General features: G+C 53.4%; 1 protein-coding gene across 4 annotated transcripts; it reads right to left on the bottom strand.

The window, feature by feature from the left end:
• Positions 1–428: 428 nt before the first annotated feature.
• On the bottom strand, positions 429–24,848 carry CLASRP (CLK4 associating serine/arginine rich protein). 4 transcript variants are annotated; one of them, XM_079759469.1, is made up of 21 exons: positions 24,787–24,848; positions 23,696–23,823; positions 15,790–15,887; positions 15,188–15,289; positions 14,885–14,964; positions 13,364–13,448; positions 12,012–12,160; positions 11,113–11,209; positions 9,580–9,658; positions 9,424–9,497; positions 8,281–8,322; positions 6,777–6,992; positions 6,366–6,653; positions 4,379–4,642; positions 4,028–4,067; positions 3,632–3,692; positions 3,382–3,440; positions 3,262–3,308; positions 1,650–1,732; positions 807–831; positions 429–566 (listed from the first exon to the last, which is right to left on the bottom strand). In XM_079759469.1, the coding sequence occupies exons 2-21, from the start codon at positions 23,792–23,794 to the stop codon at positions 524–526; spliced, it is 2,031 nt and encodes a 676-aa protein (XP_079615595.1). In that variant the 5' UTR covers positions 23,795–23,823; positions 24,787–24,848; the 3' UTR covers positions 429–523. The 4 variants fall into 4 exon arrangements, 3 of the variants coding, with proteins under 3 accessions (XP_079615595.1, XP_079615596.1, XP_079615597.1); XM_079759470.1 differs by having other exon boundaries at positions 15,840–15,887; positions 24,787–24,799; XR_013812841.1 differs by lacking the exons at positions 429–566; positions 807–831 and having other exon boundaries at positions 4,024–4,067.
• Between the last annotated feature and the right edge of the window lie 262 nt (positions 24,849–25,110).

Raw genomic sequence — 25,110 nt, 5'->3', positions numbered from 1 at the left:
CAGGAGGCTTTCCCTCCTTGGGGTGGACGGCTGGACAGACCGGTTTGGAATGAGGGGGTGAGGGAAAGGCCGGCCCCCAGTGTGTGAGCGCCTGTGGCTCGGCAGGACTGGCACAGAAAGCTGTGCTCCCGGTTCCCGATGTGGGCGAGGGCAGGGAGAGGCCTGGACCTGTCACCAGAGGCCCTGGGCAAAGTCCTGGCCCATCCTCCACATGTGGGTGCTGGGCCCTTTTCCTACTGGATGGAGCCCCTGCCCTCACTGGGCCGCAGGCACAGATGCAGTCAGGCTTCCTACACGGGCAACACTGGCGCCTGTCCCCTCCCTCCCAGGAAGCTCCCCCTCCGCCCCCCCCCCCATGGCTGGCTGGTGGACAATGAGGTTTGGGAGCCTGCACCCAGCACACGGATAACACTGAGGCCAAGTGAAGGGAATTAAATAACGTTTATTCCATTAGAGAACAAAACCAGCAGCATCACAGCCTGAGCCCTAACCCATCCCAGCCTTTCAACCCCCATGCTTCTGCCTAATGTCGATAATGGGGGCTGCGGGATCTGGACCTTGAGCGCCTGGAAAGAAAAAGGGAGGGGCCCCGTGAGGGCTAGGCAGAGCAGGGGAGCCCTATGCATGCGTGTACATGTATACACACGCACCAACACACTTCGGGACCACTTGGGCTTCAGTGGCTGCGAAGGAGGGAGGCAGCCCTACAACTGGAGGGTGCAGGGTGGAAATGGATGAATCCAACCCAGCCAGACCTCCGCATAGGACAACTATGATCTCCCAGGGAGCTGGTCTGGCTTACTCACCTTCGGGAAGAGCTGTACTCTCGACCTAGAAAGGAAGGAGGAGGTGAGGACAAAGCAAATGCCCAGGGCCAGGAACCGGCCGCAGGGCTGGACTTCTGGTGTCACCTTCCGCTGACGCTACACCAGCATGTCCACTGCTGGGACTACAACCTGTGCCGCCCACCTACAGCAACGTGCATTTCTTCCCATCCTGCAAATCCCTTGACTGAAGCAATACTGTGTGCATGCACGCACGCATCTTAAGAGTTTTAACATATGGAAGACTAACGTGAGAATGTACCATGTTTTTTTTATATTCCGTTTTCACATCACTTTTTTAAAAATATATTTTTATTGATTTCAGAGAGGAAGGAAAAAGGAGAGATAGAAACATCAATGATGAGAGAGAATCACTGACTGGCTGTCCCTTGTATGCCCCCACTGAGGCTCAAGCCCACAACCCAGGCATGTGCCCTGACCTGGAATCAAACCATGCCTCCTGGTTCATAGGTTGACACTCAACCACTGAGCCATTCAGGTCAGGCCACTTCTTTTTGTTTGTTTTTGTTAATCCTCATCTGAGGATATTTTTCCATTGATTTTTAGGGAGAGTGGAAGAGAAAGGGAAAGACCGAGAGAAACATCGATGTAAGAGAAACACATCAACTGGTTGCCTCCTCATGAGCCTCTACCAGGGCTGGCTAAGGAGCCTGCAGCGTGCCTGTGACCGTGCCCCTGACCAGAATGGAACCTGGGACCCTTTGGTCCGCAGGCTCTATCCGCTGAGACAATCTGCTTCTCTCTTTTTAATGCCCCAGAGCCTGCAGCCCAGATCTCCCGGCCTAGTGACCACGGGACACTCACTGTAACGGGGGGAGGGCGAGCGGCTCTGCCGGCTGTACTGACGTTCCCATTCTTCTCTCTCCTTCTCTCGGCGTTCCCGTTCCCTGCAGGGGAAAGGGGCGGCAACCCAGGGAGGGGTGAGTATGCTGCCCAGAACACTGAACTCAGGGGCACTGGGGCACTTGCCCAGGGCAAGCGCTTCACATCCTAGTCGCAGTGAAAGAGCAACCATCCCCTCATGGAAAAGGAGTACAGAGCTCAGAGGGGATGCTTGCTTGCTGGGCAGAGCCCGGACTCCAATCCTAGTCAGCCTTGCTATGAGAGGCTCGCTGAACAAACAGGAAGGAGGGCTGCCTAGTCAATCATGTCCTGTCCCACTCCTCGCAGTCACAGAGCACAGGGACTTACATGCTAAGTGCTTAATTGGTGTTCAACAGAATGGCTGGGATTTGCAATCCTAAGGGCGACATTTACTGGGCACCTTCTCCTGGCTGAGGTGGGACAATTCTTCCATCCCTATTTAAGTAGCTGAGCAAATTAAGACTCAAATAAGAGAAAGGTCCATAGCTGGTGGACGAGGCAGGATCAGAACCCAGGTCTGACGGATGAAACTGAGTCCTTTGGCATTCTGCCTCCTAATGGAAGCACACAGCATCCTCGAAAACCCCACACACAAGGAGCGTGAAATAGTGATGTTAACGATGACCACTAACAGCAATGGCGTTGGGCATCCGGCCTTTCCATGCGCCAGGCACCACACTGGGAGCCTCACAGTAGGATCCTGCCAAGGTAGGGGCCTTAGTACGTCTGTCTCACAGAGGAAGGAGTCCCGGCTCAGAGGGGTCAAGTTACTTGTCCAAGGACCACAGCAAGTTCAGAGTGGAACCAGAACTGCTAACAGGCAACAAGGTCCTGCCACTGACCAACTTCCCTCCATGCTAATACGGAGCACTACGGCCTCCAGTGTGGCCGGAGGGTGGGGGTGAGGGTGGGGAGGCAGGGCCTGAGGCCTTGTGGGCACTAATCCCTGAGCTAGCCTGTGAGGGTCACACAGAGAGACAGAGCTGGCCCTCAACTCTGCAGTGGAAGACACAAATCGAGAAGAGAAGCAGAGGGGACAGGAGAGAAGCTGTCTCCCCGCACTGGGCCAGACCAGCCACGGGGCTGGCTGGAGTTCAGCCCTCCCACAAACAGCACAACCTCAGCGTTCTGGGGGGTGAACACACAGCAGCCAGACCTGGCATCTCAGTGGGGACACCGATAATAAGCAAGCACACCAAACAGACTGCATGCAGGTGAGGGTTAGTGTTATGAAGCACACAGAGCAGGGTTGGATCTTGGAGCATTTGGGGGTGCTACTCTAGACAGGATAGTCAGGGAGGGGATTCCCCCAGTGGACTGAGGGAGGGAACCAGGTGAGGACCTGGGGAACAGCAAAGGAAATGGGAGCTGGGAGCTGGTGGAGCAGGGTCACAGTGGCTGGAATAAGCTGGGGATGCAGGGAGGAAACAGGGCCAGGTGAGGGTTCTGGCAGGGCAATAGCTCAGAGCTGGGTGGCAGGGAACAGAGGAAATGGGGGGCTTCCCAGATGGAGGTGGCTGCGGCCCTGATACAGGGAGCAGAAGAGTCTTACTTCATACGGATCTTTCGGGCCATGGCACGAAGCTCATCTTCCCGCTCCTGAGGCAGAAATGGCAGTGAGGGCTGGCCCAGCGGGCACCCGCCCGAGCCCCGCCTCTCACTCCACCCTTACCTGCCGTTCATGCTCCTGTTGTATCATCTTCTCCTGAGCGGCCTTCTTATCCGCCTTGACTGTGGGGAGGAAGGGACGCAGTGGCTTGCTAGGCCTCCAAGCTCAGAGGGTCAACCAGCCTACCAAGGCCCTTAGCGTGACGGCAGCAAAGCAGTGTGCATGCCCGCTCCTCCCCAGAGTGCCTCTCCCACAAGGCCAGGCTGGAAGGAGGGGGAGCAAGGAAGACTTGAGGGACAGAAGGGGTACATACACTGTCTGTTCAGTGCCTTCTGCATCCTCAACTTCAGCTTCTCCTGCGGCGTCAGCTTGGGCTGGGGAAGGGGGAAAAGAGGTGGGAGAGGGGGTGGGTGTCCCGGAGTTCCCACAACCCACCTCATTGAGCCTGGAACTTTTGGGGGCATGTGGGGAGGGGCAAGCTATGGACACCTGCCAGGAAGGTCTGGAGGTCCAGGGACAGACAGAGCCCCAGTGAGTAGTGAGGAGAAAGGGACATGGATTTCATGGGGACAGAACCCTTCCAGTCCCCCTCAATCCCCGGGGCTAGGTCTCCCGGCCCACCCGGGCCCCCCTGCAGGCCCACCGGGCCCAGCACTCGGGCACTGCTGCTGGCGGGAGTTAGACGGGCGAGTTCCAAATTCTTACTGACTTTGGCAGCTCCTGTCTCTTTACCAGCGGCAGGTTCGGTCCTGGGAAGAGAAAAGAACACCTGCCATCTCTGACCCCACACAGCCTCAACACTGCCCTCAGACCAGAGAGTCAAGGCCATGGGTCTCAGGTGCCCCCAGGGGATACCCTGTCCCTCTCAGATCCCTCAGGATAGGACCCCCCATGACCCATCATCCAAGGCAAGGCCCTGACTCCTCAGACACATCCTCCCAGGTCAGGACCATGTTCCCTCACACCTCCCAGGACAGAGGCAAGTTCAAAATGAAAACAGTCAAGTTCATCCCCCATCTCAGGCTGTCAATCTTCTTCCCACAGCCCTGCACCTGCTCACTTTTTCAGCTTCTCGCCCACAGCGGGGGACGACGCCGGCCTGGTCAGCTTCTCCCTCGGGGGTGATGACGAGTGACTCTGGCTACGGCTTCGGCTACAGCTGCGGCTGCGGCTGCGGCTCTGGCTCTGGCTGGGGCTGCGGCTCCGAGTCAGACTGCGGCTTCGGGATGGGCTGAGGGACCAACTGCTGCGGCTGCGGCTACTGCTGTGGTGCCGGGGGCCCCGGCCGCCCCGCCTGTACCAGTCCCCTGAGCGGGAGCGGCTCCTGGCAGCAGTGGGGCAAGAGAGGGGCCATGAGGCTCCAGGGACCCCATTCACATCACCACCCCCCAGCTCTGAATCTACAGTCCTCCTACAAGGCCCTGTGGTTGGTCCGGGTGTGACCACCTCTCTCCAGCTCCTTTCCCTCAGAAATCCTAGATGCTCCCAGGCCTCACTCAATTTAAATAGACAACCTTCTAGATACAACCACCCCCAAATCACTAGATACCCATTTACCTACCTCCCTGGTAGGTGACCTCTGGGAGGGTGGGACCTGGCTGGTCAACACCCCTTTTACATACTGTGCCCAGCTCCAGGCACGCAGGAACCACATTCTCACCCAGGGTCTCACACCAGTGGGGCCCAAACCCTAGCCCCACTCCCACCAGGCTGCAGCACACACCTACCAGACCCGGTTTGGGGGCGAGCGGCCCCATTCTCTCTGCTTGGGACTGGCACTCCTCAGGTAGGGCTCACTGGCAGGCTGGCATCTGACATGTGACCAGTCCCCACTCCCCCAGCCTTTCTCCTGTTCCCTCACACCTCCCTGAGTCAGCCTACAGGGAATGACCTGGAAGCCAAATCTAGGCCCCACACTGATTCCATTGGGGCTGTCCTGAGTTTTTAGAAAATTCAAATTTGCCCTAGCTGGTATGGCTCAGTGAATAGAACGTCGGCCTGCGGACTGAAGGGTCCCGGGTTCAATTCTGGTCAAGGGCACATGCCTGGGTTACAGATTCAATCCCCAGTATGGACCATGCAGGAGGCAATGATTCTCTGTCATCATTGATGTTTCTATCTCTCTCTCTCCCTTTCTCTCTGAAATCAATAAAAAAATGTTAAAAAACACATTTTTTTTAAAAAAAGAAACTTTAAAAAAAAATAGAAAATTCTAACTTGTTGGCAATATTGAAAAATCAAGAAGCTGCCCTTTAAAAATCCAGACTCTCAACTTTTCTTGAGAAACCAGGCGACACCAGGCCTGTCACTGAGCAGCCAATGACCCTTCGGATGGGACATGTGCTCTACCTGCCCCTCTATTCTGCTTGGCAGACCCCGTAGATAGCTACCATTGAGATGCATGCAGGGAAAACACAGGTGACAACGCTAACAACAGTAACAGTCCTTCCCGACTGCGAGGCTACTGTGTAAGTACTAAGCAGTTACATGGATTTACCTGTCACACTTTCACGACTCGAAGGGGATACTATCTCTAATTCACAGACAAAGAAACGGCGCCCTCAGAGTTCACTAGCAGGGCCAGAATTTATACCCAGGCAATTGCTCCAAGGTCCATGTTCTCACCCATGGAGCTGAGCTGCCTTTCCACAAGCAGCCCTGATGCCACCGGGTGAGAGCGGGATGCCCCAGTCTCTAGGTGCTTTCTTTCCTATGTCATCTGCAGCACTCGCCTCAAACCCTGCCTTCCCCGCAAAGGGCTGTCCCAGCTCCAGGCCAGATTCTGCTACAAACCACAAGACTCCCGGAGTGTCCATGCACCTCTCCACCTCTTGGCCTAGGAACTCCCTGTGAGAAGAGCAGCTCGGTCTCTTGTCCCACAGCATCCCTGAGCAAGGTGGCGGTCGGTGCTCCACCCGTCGCCCTGCTTGGAGCTGCCTCACAGAGTGGGCCTACTTCCCACAAACCCAGTGCTTCCTGGTCTCACTGACCTCAGGGCCCAGGCCACCAGCAGGTCCCTCACCCCTATTCACACCAGGCCCACGTACCTGCTTCTGCGGCGGGGCCCATACCCACCACGTCGGGGTGGTGAATGGGAGTAGCGGTGTCCATCTCGGGAGCCTCCACCGGAGTGCCGCCGGCCACGGCTGCGAGACCGGGAATACCGCCGGGAGCGGGACCGGGAGCGAGACCAGGACCGGGAGCGCGAGCGTGCGTGTCGGCCTGAGCGATAGTAGCCCCCACCACGGCGGGAGCGGGAGCTGGAGCGAGAGCTGGAACGGGAGCTGGAGGTCCTCGAGGCAGAAGAGGAAGAGGAGGAGGAGGAGGAGCGGCGGCTGCAGGCAGGGCAGAGGGCAGGTCAGTACTGGCCTGAGTCCCAGCGCCCCCTGCCCCAGGTCCCCCCACGGTGGCCAGGACTGTGGCCAGGGCGTAGGGCGAGCAGCGTGAGCGTTACCGACCGGGCGTTGGCATTACGTCCCGGTGCGGGGCCGCCAGGCTGGGGGGGTGCGGGAGGCTTCCCTGTGGCAGCCCCTGATGCGGCTGCAGCTGCAGCTGCTGCCGCTGCCTCCTCATCGCTGCCCCCAAAACTGGTGATGAAGGTGATCTTCTCCTCACGGCCCGGAGTCGGGGAGCGGGAGCGGGAGCGAGACTCGGAGCTGGATTCCGAGGGCGACCTACAAAGGAGGGGAGGTGCTCAGTCATCAGGCTCCTCGAGCCTGTCTCCAGTGAAGGATTCGCACTGCAGAGCAACAGCAATGAGAACAGCGTGGGACCTGACTCCCAGCACCCAGGAATAGCTGCAAGGGCTGTACAAGGACTTGATTCATGACCAGGCAGCCTTTTCGAAAGAGCCAGGAAAGGGATGGCAGAGAACTGTACTGATTTTGCATGGCTATGAAAAAGGGAGGAGCAGATCTATGTATTTAATATGGAAAGATTTCCCAATATACATGTTAAGTGTGTATGTGTGTGTGTGTGGGGGGGTGTTCTAAGACATTAAAGTGTAGTACAATGCCAGACCTTTCACCAAAAGGTGCCTCGCCTCACATATCCTCCTGAAAGCCCCTTGAACAGACCCCTACCCAACCACCCATGCTCATGAGGGAATTAGGTCAGATTGAGGTCTGTCGACCCTCAAACCCCCTTCCCAACCAGTGCCACATCCAGGAGACACACATGGGAACAGACAGGCCACACATGCTTATCAGTTCTCACTGCTTATTTCTGGGTGTTCAAATTAAAGACACTTTCCATTTCTAAGTTACACCTTTCTGCCATTTTTTGTCATCTTTAACATAAGACTCCATTGTGATTAAATCAGAAAATTAAAGAGGGTTCATATATAAAGAAAACAATTGGGAAAGCAGGGATCGGGGGGAACTCAGCCCTGACCAGGTAGCTCAGTTGGTTGAAGCATTGTCCCTATACACCAAGTTTGTGAGTTTAATCCCCGGTCAAGGCACCTACAAGGAGCAACCAATGAATGCATAAATAATTGGAACAACAAATCTATGTTCCCCTCTCTCTCTCTCAAATCAATAAATAAAATGAAGCCCTAGCCAGTTTGGCTCAGTGGATACAGCGTAAGCCTGTGGACTCAAAGGTGCTAGGTTCGATTTGGGTAAAGGGCACATGCCTGGGTAGCGATCCCCAGTAGGGGGCATGCAGGAGGCAAATGATCGATGATCCTCTCTCATCATTGATTTCTATCTCTCTCCCTCTCCCTTCCTCTCTGAAATCAATAAAATATAGGTATATATAAAATAAATAAATCAATAACATAACATAACATAACAAAAAATAGATTCAGACTCAAAGCTGACATCAGGTACTAAGAAGCCAAGAACACATCACCCAGTCTGTGAGCTCAGGGCACCCTAACAGCACCCCGTACCCCTCCTCACCCTACCCCTCCTTTAGGGGGTTTGCTGGCTGCTGTTCCCCGGGTCCCCAGGAACTCACCGTTTATAGGGGTCGTAGGTGGGGCTGTCTCGGCGTGCATAGCTATGGAGAGAAGAATGGTGGGACACGAGGGGGTTTTTGGATCTGAGCTGGCATAAAATTGGGCCAACCCCTGAACTTGGGCATCCAAGGCCAGACACTGGGCACAGTGAGAAGGAAGCTGCTGGCTAGGTTATGGGCCTGCCCTGGATCCCTTCGTCTATCCCTCCCTAGATCTGTCTAAAGCCTTAACTTTGACCCTTCCCCCCAAACAATGTTCCAGGTGCATCCTGACCCCCAACTAACAAGGTCTTCAGTCCTGCTTGGGCCCCAGAACCCATTCTGGAAGTGTCCCTCTTCCCACTCCATGCCCTGGGTTCTGCTAAGTGGGTCCTGGCTTACTAATGACGAGGGTGATAAAATTACAAGAACTAACATGTCTTAAATGCCACTTGCCCAGGGTCACACATTTCATAAATGAAAGCTGGGATTCCAACTCAGGCCATATGGCCCAAGCCTGCCCCACGGTGGTGATGATGATGGTAGGAATCCGTGTGCCTCTTTAATAGACACTTTCCATTCCATATAACAAACCCTGGACCCACAACGGGTTGTTTAAGCCTCATGGCAACCCTCAATCACACTCCCTGAATACAGGACATGTGGCAAAAGGAGGTATGGGCTTGCCCAGGGCTGCCAGGCCTAAGAGGCAGGGGCAGGAGGACTCTCCACACACCAGCCTGCCTCATCCAAACCTGCTCAAGACCACCATGTGGGCACTGGCACAGCCCCTCTCCTGGGAGGTCCCAGTGCCCGTTTTCCAAAGAAGAAAACTAAGTTTGTGAGAGGAAGTCACTTGCCCAGACTCTGACCGTGAGGAAGCAACCAAGCAGCCCCTGCCCCTCGCCCTTTCCAGCCATCCCTCGCCGCCTCCCACTGGCTCCGAGATGCTGGCAGGGGCCCTGAGAGTGAGGAAATGGCTGGCAGGGCAGGGTGTCCACATATCCCTCAAGGCCATTCCTACTTCTAACCCTCCCCATTCACTGCCCCACTAGGAGGACTCTCCACAAGCCACATGCCTGCCCCCTGAACCCCAGCCCCCTCCCTAGAAACTGGAAAGACTGACGCTGGCAGGGTGGGGGCACAGGGAAGAACCCAACCTACCTGGGTGGGCTGATCTTTCGGCCCCTCAGGCGCTTCTCCCGGAACTCCCTCCGCTGGCGCCGGGAGCGGCGGCCCTGGAGTAGGGTGGGTACCAGGATGGTGAGGGGTGTGTCCTCCCTGAGACGCACTCCTGCCCCCACCCGGCCCAGCCCTCACCGAGTACATGGCCTTCTCCTCCTCAAGGGCCTTGGCGTGTTTGATGGCCTCCGCCTCCTCCTTGTCTTTTCGGAGCATCCTGCACAGAGAGGGATGAGGGTCACCAGGGAGGAGGGGGAAGGTCACAAGCAGAGTCACCGAGGAGGTGGGGGACTCCATGCCATCCTGGGCCTCTCACTTACTCAGCACTATTATTGAGCACTTCCTGCATGCCAGGTGTTAGGGATTCAGTATTAAAAAAAGAAAAATAGAGAAATCCTCATCTTCATGGGCTTACTTGCTGGGGAAAAGACCCACAGAAACGAATCATATGATAGGTTAGATGGTGAAAACCTTGATGGGAAAATAAATCATGAAAGCGGAAAGTGCCAGAAGCAGGTAGAAGCTGTTGCAGCTTCCAACAAGCTGGCTGAGTGAGCTGGGATGAGAGGAGGAAGATGCTGGGTGTGGATCAATGGGTGCAGAGGGGGTCAGGGAAGCCACACAGAAAGTGACAGCTGAGGGCCTTCCCAATTTGGCTCAGTAGATAGAGATTCGGCCTGCAGACTGAAGGGTCCCAGGTTTATTTCTGGTCAAGGGCACGTACCTTGGTTTCAGGCTCGATCCCTGGCCCTGGTCAGGGCATGTAGGGGGCAACCAATTGATGTGTCTCTCTCACATTGATGTTTCTCTCTGTCTCTCCCCCCTCCCTTCCACTCTCTCTAAAAATCAATGAAAAAATGTCCTCGGGTAAGGATTAACAAGAAAGAAAGGAAAGGAAGGGAAGGAAGGAAAGGAAGGAAGAAAGGAAAGAAGAAAGAAAGAAAGAAAGAAAGAAAGAAAGAAAGAAAGAAAGAAAGAAAGAAAGAAAGAAAGAAAGAAAGAAAGAAAGAAAGAAAGAAAGAAAGAAAGAAAATGACAGCTGAGGAGCTGAGGAGAAATCGGGGGCGGGGGGGGGGGGGGTGTAAGCTGCACAGATACCAGCAGAGCCAACTGCACAGAGTGGCCTTGGGCACTTGAGGTGTAAGGAGGCCATGGAGGTGGGGTGTGTGGGTGGGTGGATGGGCAAAGGACCAGACAGGTGAGACCTTGTGACAGTGGTGAGAGCACCGGTTGCTTCTGAGTGAGGTGGGAGCCATGGAGGTTCTGGGCAAAAGGTGTTGTGTTCAGACTTGGAATTATTCAGATTCCAACTCACTGCCCTGGTTAGCTGGGACCATTCTATGTAATCTGCATGGGGTGTGGCACAGGGCAGAGGCTCAACCAGCCAAGCACTAGAGAATGACCCAGTGAACAAAGACAGTCCACTAGAGGGTGCTGTCCACCAGGCCCTGGAACCCACAGTCCCATAGAGTTGGATTTGGCCTTAATTTCTGCCCAGGTAAAGCTGGGTCACAAGGACCCAGCCCACAAGCTCAGAAACCTGTGTGTGTAAAGCCCTTAATGCAGGGCCAGGCACACAAAGTGCTCAGTAATGGGGTGGCTATTAGTATGGGGATAACAAGAGAAATACCACATCCAGAGTAGGAAGGGGTGTCAGCCCTCAGGCCTCACCTGACGAAGTCACCATCAGCCATGCCATAGGTTGTAGCCTGTTTGTTGAGATCTGCCACCTGTTCCTGGTTCAGTTCATCCACGTCCACCTCCACGTCTGCACCAAGAGAAAGGCTGTCAGGGGCCAAAGCCGAGACAGAGGACAGGGGAGCCCACCAGACTGAAGGCCTCTGCAGGGAGGGAGGGAGTCAGGTCATCTCAGTGTCCCCAGGTCAGCACAGGGCTTGGCCAGAGGCAGGCACAATACATGGGGGTGGGCAGGTGATGTAATGGATGGGAGCCCACATGAACATGAGCAGTGGGAAGGATGAGCAAGACGTATGAAGGGAATGAGAGAAAAGAGGAGTGACTAGGGACTGCCCGAGGGTGGATGGAGACCGGTGTGGGTCACAGGCAATTAGGAGCCAGTGGGTGGTACAGAAGTGGAAGTGGGATGGACACTTTCCATGTGCACAGTAAGCTGGCTGAGTGAGAGCTGGGATGAGCGGAGGAAGATGCTGGGTGTGGATCAATGGGTGCAGAGGTAGGGAAACGGCAGGGTGGGGCATGACAGGTGCCTCTGTAACTGGATGACCACTTGTTTTCCAGGAGAGAAAACAAAGGGGAGGGAGAGACAGAGGCTGACCCAAGTAGAAGAGAACGGAGCCAGAATCTAGGTGGGGACAGTGTCATAAAGCAGTGTCCTAAAACTGAGAAAGGGGAGACAGAGAGAGAAGCTGGGAACAGAGCACATAGTGAGACAGCGAGGGCGGCAGGAAGCTAGAGTGCCCTGGAGCAGGGTTGGCAGAGACGGGGCTTGTGAGCACAAGGTGCCCCACAGAGGGAGAGGGACAAGACACACACAAAAAAAACGATGCCCAGGGACTGCGGGGAGGGGGAGGGCAGAGAGGGGACCCCACCGATGTCGGGGATGACCTCATCTTCGTCCGAGTTGCTCTCCTCCTCAGCTGGTGACTCCTCCTCCTCTGGCTTCTCTGCCACCTTCTCCACCTCGGCCACCGTGCTGTCCTCATACGTGTAGCCAATGGAAGCCTTCTTCTCCGCCAGCCTGGAACGGGGGAGCCTGTGAGCCAGGGCAGCACCCAGGGGAGAGGACGCAGCAACCAAGCTCTCTGCACACGGGCCCTCACATATGCCTCCCTCAGCCTGAAACCCTCTGCACCCACCTCCCACCGGCTTCTCCCTCTCCACCCAGGCCCAACTCCAACGCCCCATTTTCCAGGAAGTCCTTCCCCAGGTGGGGTCAAGCCCTTGCCTGGCCCACGATGGGTCATTACTGTCAGTGACAGACAAGTCTCCCTCCACCAGACTAGGAGACCTTAAAGGGCAAGGCCGAGTTATTTTGGGTAACAATGTGGCCCAGCTTTGCCCAGAACAGAACAGGGGCCTAGTATGTCTGCTTGCTGAATTTAGTCAACACTCCCTGACGCTTCCCAGTGCCAGCCTCATCCTGAAAGTGGGGTCATGCATAGGATTAGTCACATCCCTGAAAACACTTCAGGTGAAGGGAAGCAGCAAGCCTTAGGCTCACAAAGGGGAAGCCTCAGCAGGAGGGAAGGAGTCAGGGATCCAGGAGCACTGTGGAGCAAGTGGGACTGCAGGGGCCCTGGAGGAGGGGACAGCCATCCCCGGAGGAAACAGTGTGCAAAGGCAGAGGGAGACCAAGCACAGCCAGACCAGGGTGGAGAGAGAAGCGAGACTGCCTGACTGCTGCTCTCCCAAGATGGCAGCTGGGGATCTCCCTGCTCCAGGGTAAGAACTCCCCTCCCCCACCCGCCCCGCAATTCCTCAAGGGACACCGCCTTGAGAAGGCCCTCTGGAGTGACAATCAACTGCTGACTGCAAGCTTACTCTATGGCAGGCACAAGATAAGCACATTCCAAGCTCCATCTCTTGCAGTCCTCGCCACTCCAGGCAGAGGGGACTCCTGTTAGCCCCACCTTAGAGAGGAGCACCTCAAGACCCCCAGAGGGACGTCCTCACCAGCAGGATTCGAATCTCTCCACAGGGCCTGCTCTCCTAACTGCACCTCCCACTACTCCACAAGCTGAAAACATGTTGTAGAAGTTTTGCAGAAAACCTTTCCCCTCCAGCTGCTGCTTTTGCTTTCTCTGAACATTTATCAAGTGCCTACTGTGTGCTGAACACTGGAGGCAGCACTGGGGAGATGAGGATGGATGAGACCATGCCCTGGTGGGGCTCACAGTCCTCCTGCCTCCCCCAACCCCTCGGTGCCCCAACCCCCACTCACTTCTTCTTCTCGTCCTCACTGGGTCTCTGGAGGCCTCCATACAACTCGTCAATGTAGATCTGGTACAGGCACTGCTCCTCTGAGACTGTAGCAAGGCAAAAGGCATGCAGGTCATTGGGTCTGGGGACACTAGGACTTCAGGAGCAGACACAAAATGCAGTGGGGGGAAGACGGGCAGGTGGGCGCGAACCCAACCCCGGCCAGGAGCAGAGTCACTGATTTCTAGATAATCACAAACTGTGTGTGCTGGGGACGCAGCAATTGCAGGGGGGCCCTGGCTATTCCACTAACTCACCACGTGACCCCAATCAAGGGACTTCACCGCTCTGTGCCTCCGTTTCCTTTTCTGTAAAATGGGACCACTGGCAGAGTGAGCGCTGGTACTCGGGCACTGCTACTTTAACACTGTTAAGCCTCTGGCTGGACCCTTCAGAACTATAAACTTATCCTGAATACTGGACGTCACATGGACCTCACGGCCTCTCCACTGTGTTCAATTTAAATTAAGTTTAGCCTGGATAGTGTTGCTCAATGGTTAGAGTGTTGTCTCATGCACCAAAGGGTCGCAGGTTCCATTCCCTGTCAAGGGTTTGTACCTGGGCTGCAGGTTCAATCCCTGGCCCTGACTAGGGTGCGTGCAGGAGACAACCAATGGATGTGTCTCTCTCACATCGATGTTTCTCTCCCCCCCCCCCCCGCCCTCCCTACCACGCCCTCTAAAAATCAATGGAAAAAATATTCTCCAGTGAGGAGTAACAAAACAAAAAAACAAAGTATGGTTTAGAGCCACCAGGGCTCTCATTCACCCTCACAGCCCTCAGGAGGCCGGCTAGAGTTTGGAGCTGGCCCTCAGGAAGCAGTGGTGGTTACAGGCAGGGGGAGCACTGCGGCTCCGTGAACAACTCCTGGCCCACACTGTCCTCGCCTGTAAAATGGGGCATCACCACTACCTTGCTGGGTGGATATGCAGATGTAATGAGATTTTTAAAAAGCCCAAGTTGGCCAGGGTCCAAACCTCCCTAGCAAGCCAAGAGCTGGGAAGTCTCCCTGAGCCTCCATTTTCTCTGGAAGGCAACAGTGATTGCTTAGAGAACAATAGTGGACATATATGAACACTTGGCAAACTGGCAAACTCAGCCTAAATAATTGTTCAAAACAGGAGCCGTTTCCTCTTCAGAGCTCACATTCTGACCCACGCAGGCAGGGAAAATAAACACACAGAGGAAAACGATGTGTTCCTGCAACTTTCCCCAATTTTTTTTTTTTTTTTTTCTTTTAGGAAAGAAGACCATAGAGTCAGAGAGCCAGGGATGTAGAAGTGACCTTGGCAGGACCGTCTAGTTCGGCAGACATCTCCTATACTGAGTCAAGAGAAGGAGGCCCCGAGAGGGACAGAGCTGGGACCAAAACTAGGGCCCTTTAGAAGAAAGCACTGGGAGGAAACTTTTCTTCCCAAACTTGTCTAAGTCTTCCAGTCTCTAGGGGCCCCCAAACCAACTCCCCACACCCAAGATCACTCACTGCCAGCAAAGTCGTTCTGCACCAGGCCACGGTAGCGCTCGTAGTTACATTTCCGCTCATCCGATTCCTGTTCTGGGGAGCTTTGGCAGAAGTCAAGGTTTTGAGATCAGAGGGAGAAGGCAGATCCCACCCCAAGCCAGCAAGAGGGGGTATGAGGGGCTTGGTTCAGGCTGGGGAGGGCTCCCCAACTGCACACTTCCTTCCTTCCTTCCAGGAAGGTGGTAGGCAGGCAAGGGCTTGGGAAAGAAGAGGCGCTGCTGGGTCAGACTCCCTGCCTGGCAACCCCTTGGGGAGACAGCTTACATGGTGGTGAGCAGTGGGGGGGTGTAGTCAGGGATGTGGTCCAGGTGGGCGCGAACATCAAAGCGGTCAATCATGTTGTTGGTGTCTCCCTGCCAGGGCATCCTGAAGTGGGAAGCAGGGAGCAAGGAGCTTAGGGACTGCCCGGACACACCGCACCTGTGCCCTGCCACCTGAAGCTTGGGAGCCTGGCCCTCGGCTTTCTCTAACCCCCTCTCCTCTCAGTCCCTACGGTACAAACCTGCCGGAATAGGGCCTGAGTACAGCACCGTAGGAACGGGGGCTCTTTTCCTCAGAACCAGAACCAGGTCCTAGGGGCCACGTGCCAAGCCTGTCACCTGAAACATCTCCTCTGGCCACCGACTCCCTGCTTCAATTCAGCCTCTGATCCTAGCCCTGGTCCCACCAATTCCCCTCTAAGTCCTTCAACCACCACTACACCCTAGGCCTCCATCCTAACTCGTTGGCTCTCCTTAGCTGGTGACTAACACCTTCCCATGCAGGTCAAGCCTTGCTTGCCTGAGTCCCCAAAGGTCTACCCATACCCCAGGTCCCTCGTAACCCTCGGTCACAGACATTAGCTGGCCCCTCAAGCTCAGTCTTACATGTTAACGGGGCTCTCTGCGGCCAGGGCGACTGCAGAATCCAGGTGTACCTTGCAAGCTCTGCCATGCACCTGCAGGAACTGGGCTGGGTCCTTCTTCTGCAGGGATAGACAGGATGGAGGTTATCTCCCAACTGAGCTCCAAACCTCACTACCCTCCACACAACCAAGTACAGCAGCGAGCTCACCTCTGTGTCAAGCAAGCCCTATCTCAGAGGTGAACTAACCTGTACAGGGGTGGCAGCACCAACAGGGGCCACCTCTAGGGAACAAGGGGTTTCCCCTCAAGCTGGGAACAAGAGGCTCTGAGCTCCATCTAGTCCAATCTTCTGCACAGTCAGTACCAAGACCTCCCTCCCTAAAATATTACTCCGCAACCCTTCACCCCCACCCAGGGCATTCAGAGCCAGGGGTGAGCCCTTTGGCCTGGATCAGCCTCACACCAGGCACATGAAAAGATGCTCAATGTCATTAGTCATCAGAGAAATACTAATCAGAATGAGATACCACTCCACACTCACTAGGACAGCTAAAATGGAAAGGACGGACAACACAAGTACTGGCAAGATTGTGGAGAAATTAGGTTCTTCAAATAGTTAAACAAAGAATGGCCGTGTGACCCAACAATTCCATCCCTAGGTAGATAGCCAAAAGAACCTAAAACAGATACTCAAATACTTGTACACAAATGTTCATAACAGCACCATTCACAATAGCCAGAAGGTGGAAACAACCCAAATGGCCGCCCGCAGGTGACAGATACAACGGGGTACATCCAGACAATGAAATACTGTTTGGCAGTAACAAGGAAGGAAGCAGCGATCCACACTATAACAAGGGCGAACCTTGAGCACATTATGGTAGGGGAAAGAAGTCAGGCACAAAAGGATGATCCCGTTCATGTGAACTGTCCAGAATAGGCAAATCCAGAGACAGAAAGCAGATTAGTGGTTACCCAGGGCTGGGAAGTTTGGGGCAGGGGGATGACTGATTGCTAATGGGTACAGGGTTTCTTTTCAAGGTCATGAAATTTTCTAAAATTAATTGTGGTGATGGTTGCACAACCATGTGAATATACTGAAAACCACTGAAATGTTCACTTGAAATGAGTGAATTGTGTGGTATGTGAATTATATCGTCAAAAAGCTGGGGTTTCTTAAAGTTACAAAGATAGAGGAGAGTATCCCTGAGACTACGTACGCCCCTAGGTGCTGTGTGGGGATCACAATTCCAAGGCTCTGTAATTGTCAGGAAAGGAGAAAGTCTAGCAGCAGCAGTTGCACCACTGAGCATCCTGTGTGATGAGCCCTGGCTGCGCTCGGCTGCATGCCACACCACAGGACCCATGAGAGCCATGGGAAGGCTGCTGTGATAGCCACTCAGTCCTTGCCAAGCTTCCCAAGCACCCAACCCCTGCCCACAGCTCCGTCACCATTCCTTCCCTGCTCCAGCCAGCATCTCCTCTCGCTGGGACCAGGTAGAGGCCTCCTCTAGGACTCCCTGTGGCCAGCCTCACCCTCTGCAGTCCATTCTCCACAGAGTGGCCCAGGGGGTTCTGTGAAAACCTATTAGTCCCTCTGCTTAGAGCCTTGCATGCACTCCCCCAGCTCTGCTCCGGGCAGCCGGCCTGCACCACTCCTTGAACATCCAAGCTTGCCCATGCTCCACTCAGGACCTCAGTGCTTGCTCTGCTCTCGACCTTCCATGTTCTTGTGCATAACACCCTTTCACTTCTAGAAACCTCCCCATCAACTTTATCGAAACAGCTTGCCTCACAACCCCTCCTTTCCTCTATCTCCTTGACCCCACTGTTTGCTTCAGAGAACCTACCACCTGATTTTGCACCTCACATTCACTGATCACCTGTCTCTCGCACTAAAACATCACTTCCGCCCGGGCAGGGATCTCTGTGTTGTTCAGTCATATACTCAGTGGCTACAACAGGCCTGGTCCACAGCAGGCGCTCAGGAACATTCCTCACTGACAGATAAGGAGACTAAGCCCCTCCAGGAAAAACCATCAGCATCAAGTTTCCAAGATCCTGCACTTCCTCACTGCCTCCATCTCCCACCCAAACCCCAGCCAGCAGATGAACAGGAGCACCTTCCCCTACAAGGAGCTGAGGAGCCAGAGCTGGTATCAGGCCACTAGCTGCACCTCCTGAGGCCCAGGTGCTGGGCCCTTATGGTCCTCATTTCACACCCAGAAGCTGAGGGTGACACGCCCAAGACCACAGGGGTTGCCCGAGGTGGCGCTGCTAGAATTCAACTCCTCACTTGCCCCTCACCTGCCTCCTTCAGTTGCTCCTCTCAGGCCATACGGCTCCTCAGGCTCCTCAGCCCCATGACAGCCCCTGGCCAAGTCTAAGGCCAAGACATCCCTCACACTCCTCAGGCTGCTCCAGGCCAAAGGCCCAGTTCCCACAGCCAAGACTCATAGGACATTGTTTTCAGGATGGACTTTGGCAGGTACAGGAAAACCACTGGCAGTGCAGGCGCCACCGTAAGGAAAAAGCTTGGGCTGAGAGTAAAAACCTGAGTCTAGAGCCCGGCTCTGTTGGGAGATTCTGGAAAAATCAACGAACATACCAAAAGCCAGGCATTAATCTAAGTGTTTTATGTACATTTTCTCACTCAAAGTTCTCAACCATGGGAGAAATGTACTACTCTTGGCCCCATGTTCCAGGTTAGGAAACTGAGGCTCAGACAGTAAAACCCACTTGCTTAAGATCACATTAGTAATAAGCTAACTAGGATTTGAACCCAAATGGGTTTGACATACATTTACTGTCTTAAGCACTTCTAAGTGTACAGTACAGCAGCATTAAGTATATACACCTTGTTGTGCGATAGACCTCCGCAACTTTTTCATCCTGCAAAACTGACACGGAATAACTCTCCATTTCCGTTCCCCCCAGGCCCTGGCAACTCCCATTCTGTTTTCTCTTTCTAAGGGTTTGACTACTTTAGGTACCTCATATATGTGGAATCTTGCAGTATGTGTCTTTTTGTGACTGGCTGATTTCACTAGGCATAATGTCCTCATGGTTCCTCCATGTTGTAGCATGTGATAGGACTTCCTTCCTTTTTAAGGCTGAATAATATTCCATTGTACTTATATACATTTTCTTTATCCATTTATCAGCAGATGGACATTGAGGTTATTTCCACATCTTGACTATGGTGAATAATACTGCAATGAACATGATATACAAATATCTCTTCAAAACTTAAAATCTGCCCTGGCCGGGTGGCTCAATTGAAGCATCAGCCCATACACCAAAAGGTTGCGAGGTTGATTCAGACAGGGCACATACCCAGGTTGTGGATTTGATTCCCGGTCGGGGCACATACAGGAGGCAACTGATTTTTTTAAAAGTATTTTTATTGATTTCAGAGAGGGAAACGAGAGGGAGAGAGAGATAGAAATATCAATGATGAGAAAGAATCATGATCGGCTGCCTCCTGCATGCCCCCTACTGGGGATCAAGCCCACAACTCGAGCATGTGCCCTTGGCTGGAATCGAACCTGGAACCCTTCAGTCTGCAGGCTGACACTCTATCCACTGAGCCAAACCAGCTAGGGCATGGAGGCAACTGATTGATGTTTCTCTCATATTGAGGTCTCTCTCTCCCCCACTTCCTCTCTCTCTAAAAATAAAATATATATCCATCCTAAGGTGAGGATAAAATATACATATAAATGCATACATATCTATATCTATATCTATATCTAATCCATTATTAACCCTCAAATATTTTGCTGCCAGGATCAGATGGGATCAGAAGAGTTCATTCCATGAAGTTTTTCATTCATTCATGAAACTGTTAAGCAGGCAACTATGTGTAGACCCTGTGCTGCCGTCACAGCTCACAATTCTAGTGTGGGGGATAGATCCGTGCAACAGTGATGACCTGGAGTGGGGAGTCCAAGGGGATGCCACACTCAGTCAGGGGCTTTCTGGAGGAGACACCTGAGCTGAGATTTGTTTATTTCCCACTTTCATATCTTCAGGGAATTGTTCCTTTATGCAAACCACTGATTAAAGAAGAGAGCTGACAAGGACAGGAGCAATAACAGAACCAATGTCTGCTAGGGAGAGAGGATGCATGCACCAAGGACAAATCAGAGGCAGAGAAGCCACCTCTGTCTGGACACATCTCTGGCCTGCCACAATATACCTCAGCTTCTTCAAAACTCGCCCACAGCCGCCTCTCTCAGCCCAAGAATGAGATAAAAGACTGTGCAAGCAGCCCATCCCCTCCTCAAAGCAGCCATCAGCAACTGCCCAGCCATTGCCACTGTCCACAGCTTGGTGGTTTGGATTGGAATGCTGATCACGTTCATGTATGGGGACAATGACAGCTTGTACAGGCCTGCACCACTAAGCACCCACAGTCACTGTTCTTGTTCTTGATGCTTTTCCCAGTCAACCCCTGTGAGAGGGGCTGGTCCCAAGGGGAAAATAAAGCTGAGGGAGCTCCCCACTAACAAGGAGAGCCTGGAGTCCCAGGCCTTCAGAGTGACCCAACTCCAGCCCTCTTTCGTCTACACCATCGACCTGGATGCAAATTCCAGCTCTACCTGGTAATAACGATTTCAGTAACAACAAGAGCTAGCACTGACTGAGCACGCTGCCCTGAGCAAGCCCACGCTCAGGGGTCTATGTGCTCAATCTAACCAAATACTCCAACGGCGCTGTGTGGGAACTGCTCTTATCCCCACCATTCGTGGCACACCATTAAGTGGCATTACAATCCACCCCCTTCTCCAGCAGTAATAGGACTCCTGATATAGCTGGTACAAGGCCATCCAGAATGAAGTTTACACCTCTCAGCCTCCCTGACCACAGGACTACTTTCTGGCCAGTGCCATAGGAATTGAAGCGTCATGTGCAAACATCTAGAAACTTTCTGAACACTGGCATGAGCATCTTGGTCCCTTTTCCCTCCTTTCTTCCTCCCTGGTGGGTGGAATGAAGACATGATGGCCAGAGCTTGAGCAGCCCTCTTAGACCTTGACACAATATTGGGAAGAGAAGTCATGTACAGCTAAACAACAAAATGGTCCCTGAGCAGAACTGAGTACCACTGTGCATCTATGTGGAAAAGGAAATAAATTTGTCTAAGCCACTGATGTTTTAGGTCTCTATTATTCACAGCCAAACCTGATTCGACATGTTATATCACTTCACATGGAGAAGAGGCAACCAGGCTATCTCTGTTTTCTTCTCCCTTCCTCTCTAAATCAATAAAAATGTATTTTAAAAAATAATAATAAATAAATTTTTTTTTAAATGGGCAAAACATGCCCTAACTGGTTTGGCTCAGTGGGTAGAGTGTCAGCCTGCTGACTGAAGGGTCTCGGGTTTGATTCCGGTCAAGGGCACGTATCTTGGTTGCGGGCACATCCCCAGTTAGGGGGTATGCAGGAGGCAGCTGATCAATGTTTCTCTCTCATCCATGTTTCTAATTCTCTATCCCTCTCCCTTCCTCTCTGTAAAAAAATAAATAAAATATATATATTTTTAAGTGGGCAAAACACAAAAAACAAACAAAATTCATGGGCATTTGGTCTGACATCATGGAGCCTTAATAAATGGCAGCTATTCATTCTTTTTTTTTTTTTTTTTAGTGTTTTTTAAATGTATTTTTATTGATTTTAGAGAGGAAGGAAAAGGGAGAGAAAGATTGAAACATCAATGATGAGACAGAATCATTGATTGGCTGCCTCCTACAGACCCCACACTAGGGATCGAGCCCGCAACCCAGACATGTGCCCCGACCAGGAATCAAACCATGACTTTCTGGCATGCTCAACCACTGAGCCACGCCAGCCAGGCATCATTCTTGAGCACTGGCTATGTTCCTGGGCAAATATGACCCAAATACAACTTATACTGCTGGGGCTCAACTCAGCAACGCACGCTAGGCCCTGCGTGCTATAGTTCTTCTGACACCACCAGAGATGGACTCTCCCTTCAGCCCAGTGGTTCATTCGTTGGTGACACTCAGAGATTCCTCTCCTAGGGTAACAGCAGCCTCTACTTCATCCTCTACTTTGGGGATTCAAAGAACTCAGGTATCTAAAGTTCTTCTCACATAGCCTAGTGCCTGAGAAGGATCAATTAAAATGGCAAAAGCTATTGTTATATTGTTTTAGTTCATCTATTCTTTCAAACCATATTTGTTGGACCCAAGCTTGGGAAGCAAATTTGACCCAAATACACCTAGTCCCTAATCTCACAGAGCTGGATATGTGTGTGTGTGTGTGTGTGTGTTAAATTCCACAAAGGGGAAGGACAGGGAGCTGTGACAGCACTTATCGGGACATCTGACTGAGTGAGGGGGATGAGGGAAGACTGCTCTACAGATTGAGATGTGACAGATGAGCAGGAGTTAATCAGGTATAGGAAGAGTTCATGCAAAGGCCCTGTGGCCGGAAAGGGCTATATAATCCTGGGAGGTAAACTTATTCTTTTTTTTTTTTTTTTTTTTTATTGATTTCAGAGAGGAAGGGAGAGGGAGATAGAAACATCAATGATGAGAACCATTGTTTGGCAGCCTCCTGCACGCCCCCTACTGGGAATGGAGCCTGCAACCCAGGGATGTGCCCTCGACTGGAATCGAACCCGGGACCCTTCAGTCTGCAGGCCGATGCTCTATCCACTGAACCAAACCAGCTAGGGCAACTTATATTCTTTATACATCTTTTGTGTTAGAGATGGTCACCTAGGTAGTGAGGAGGCCAGATGGCTTGAGCAAAGGAATGAGGCAGAACAGGTGGTGTGAGTCTGAGAGGAGGCAAAAGCCAGACCAGCAGGGCCTTGAAGGCTGTGTTGAGGAGCCTGGATTTTCTCTCAAGGGCACTAGGAAGCCACAAAGGAGTTCTGAGCAAGGGAGGGACAGGGTCAGCTTTGTGCTTTAGAAAGACCTCTCTGAACCCTCTGAAGAGGGTGGGCTGGATGGAGCAGGACTAAAGGCCAGGAGACCAGGGAGGGGGCTGGGGCAGTGACACAGGAGCACTAGAAATGTCCATATAAATATCACACAATTGGAACACGAGCCCTAAGACATAAGTGCCTTTTTATTTTTATTTTATTTATTTATTTTTAATATATTTTATTGATTTTTTTACAGAGAGGAATTGAGAGGGATAGAGAGTTAGAAACATCGATCAGCTGCCTCCTGCACACCTCCCACTGGGGATGTGCCCGCAACCAAGGTACGTGCCCTTGACCAGATTCGAACCTGGGACCTTTCAGCCTGCAGGCCGACGCTCTATCCACTGAGCCAAACCGGTTTCGGCATAAGTGCCTTTTTAAAACTGGGGTCTCAATGACAAGTAGGAATTAAATAGGTGAGGGGAGGCAATACGGGCACAATGTGTGGTAGCAGAGATGCAAAAAAGGACATTGGAGCTACCCAAGACTGAAGCTGAGAGACCGGTAGAGGACAGACCAGAAGGACCTTTTAGGTCAGGGAATGGAGTTTGGTTTTCTCTCCAAAAGTGAAGCATTACCGCACCGAACAGGAGAGGGAAGCGGTCAGAGTTCACTGAATGAATACTGAGTGCCAAGCCAACCTCAAGAATGGCTGAGCCCTGGACACTGCGAATACAGCAGTAAGCAAGACAAACAACATTCCGGAGGGGGCCAGTCTCCTATCTGGACTGCTCCGCCGGTTACAAAGACCTTCCTCCTTCCTGCTAACACTAGCTCTGTGCTCTGAGGCCACACCAACCACCACAGGATGCGCTAACAGGCAGAATGCCACAGGGTTTCAGCATTGATTATGCCGAAGAAATGGCTGAATAGTCTGGGGAAACTGAGCCCAAATTTTACCAGGATGACCAGGACCCCACCCTCTCAGGGAGCTCCCGCCCCAGATTAAAGGTCAGTTACTCACAATCTTTTCATAGTACTCCCTCCGCCGCTCCGCCCTCTTCTTGTAATCCACCATCATGCCTCGAAGCTTCCGCTCATGCTTCCTCGCCTCGTGCCACATGGTGGAGAGGCCAAGCCCGAGGCCTTCACCTGGGGGATGAGACTAGGGAGTCAGATGGGCTGTAGAAAACACGTGGGCAGAATCACAGTCACCTACAAGTTGGTGACAGAGCTAATCCTAGATGCCAGCTTCGGGGAGAGCAAGTGAGGCTGCAGAACCGTGTACCAGATGCTCAGGCGTATCCCTGACAACTCTGATCCAGTAGCACGGACGTTCGGGAAAACCCCCAGGGGATTCTGGAGTGCGCATCCACCTCCGGAGCTGGAGTCAAGAATGAACGGTTTTGGAATGGAAGGAGCGAGTGTATGAAGCAAGCTCTGGAGGCAGACACTAAGCAGCTGCGACTGGAGCTCAAGGGAAAGGGAAGAGCTGAAATGGCTCCCACCAGAAGCCATCCGAGATGGGGATGAGCTGTAGGGGGATGAAAATGAAGGCAGGTGGAAGAAAAGGACATTAGTAAGGAGGTGTGGAGGTCGAGGGCAGGTGAAGGGCACGGATGGAAGACGACGAGGCTTGAAGGAGGAGGAACATGGGGGTGTGCTATCTTTCCTTACAGCAGGGCTGAGGTCTAAGGGAGTATGAAGGGGGATGGGGAGTAGAGGCTGAGTGAGGCAGAGCAGGCAGTCGGGAAGGAGTGGGTTCAGTTTAGGGGCAAGGCTCCTGGACCGGGGCGGAGCCCGAAGATTTGGAAAGGGCTCGAAGACCCTATTTGTCCATCTAGTCCCTGAGGGCTCGGACTGTTTTTTTTTCTTATTTTGACAAGGGGGCGGGACCTGTGGCCCGCGGCGGGGTCGGCCGCGGTGAGTTCCGGCCCACGGCAGAAGCAGCGGCGCGGCCTGAGGCCCGGCAGGCCGGAGGAGGTGCGGGGTGTGAGGCCCTCGGGCCGAGGCCGAGCAGAAGTTCACAGAAGCCCGGGGAGGGGCGGAGGCAAGGGGGAAGCTGGGCGGACGCCGCCCAAACGCCGGGACGGCGGCCCCGTCGCCTGCACTCACCGGCTCGTCGCCGCCTGCCTCAGCTGCGCTCGCGCGCGGCCCGCACCGGAAGCGGAAGTGGAAGGCCGCGCAAAGGGAAGGGGGCGGGGCGTGGCAGAGCGCGCTTCCGCTACGGCAGGGGAGGGGCCTGGAGGGGAGGGGCCTGGAGGGGAGGGCGGGGGCCGCGGGGAGGCGGAGCGGAGACTGAGGGTCGTGGACCACTGGTGGTCCGTGAGGTCCTAACCGTGTGGTGAAGGCAGGAGCGGGAGGGTGTGGGAAGGGAAGATGGGGGGGAGAGAGGGGGGGGGAAAGGAAGATGGGTTAGAGATGGGGGGGAGAGGGGGA

This window comes from Cnephaeus nilssonii (genome assembly GCF_951640355.1).
Source record: "Cnephaeus nilssonii genome assembly, chromosome: 20".
Lineage (NCBI taxonomy): Eukaryota > Metazoa > Chordata > Mammalia > Chiroptera > Vespertilionidae > Cnephaeus > Cnephaeus nilssonii.
Note: the sequence above shows the minus strand (reverse complement) of the source record. Positions and strands in the feature narration are given on the sequence as shown.

What these genes read in the sequence shown, in the direction of transcription:
- CLASRP (XM_079759469.1), bottom strand. Translation starts at nt 23,794, where the DNA reads ATGTGGCACGAGGCGAGGAAGCATGAGCGGAAGCTTCGAGGCATGATG. An exon ending in GCTGATGGTGACTTCGTCAG is followed by an intron (nt 9,659 to 11,112) that starts GTGAGGCCTGAG and finishes CTCTCTGTGCAG; the next exon opens with GATGCTCCGAAAAGACAAGG. An exon ending in CTCGCCCTCCCCCCGTTACA is followed by an intron (nt 832 to 1,649) that starts GTGAGTGTCCCG and finishes CTTCCTTTCTAG; the next exon opens with GTCGAGAGTACAGCTCTTCC.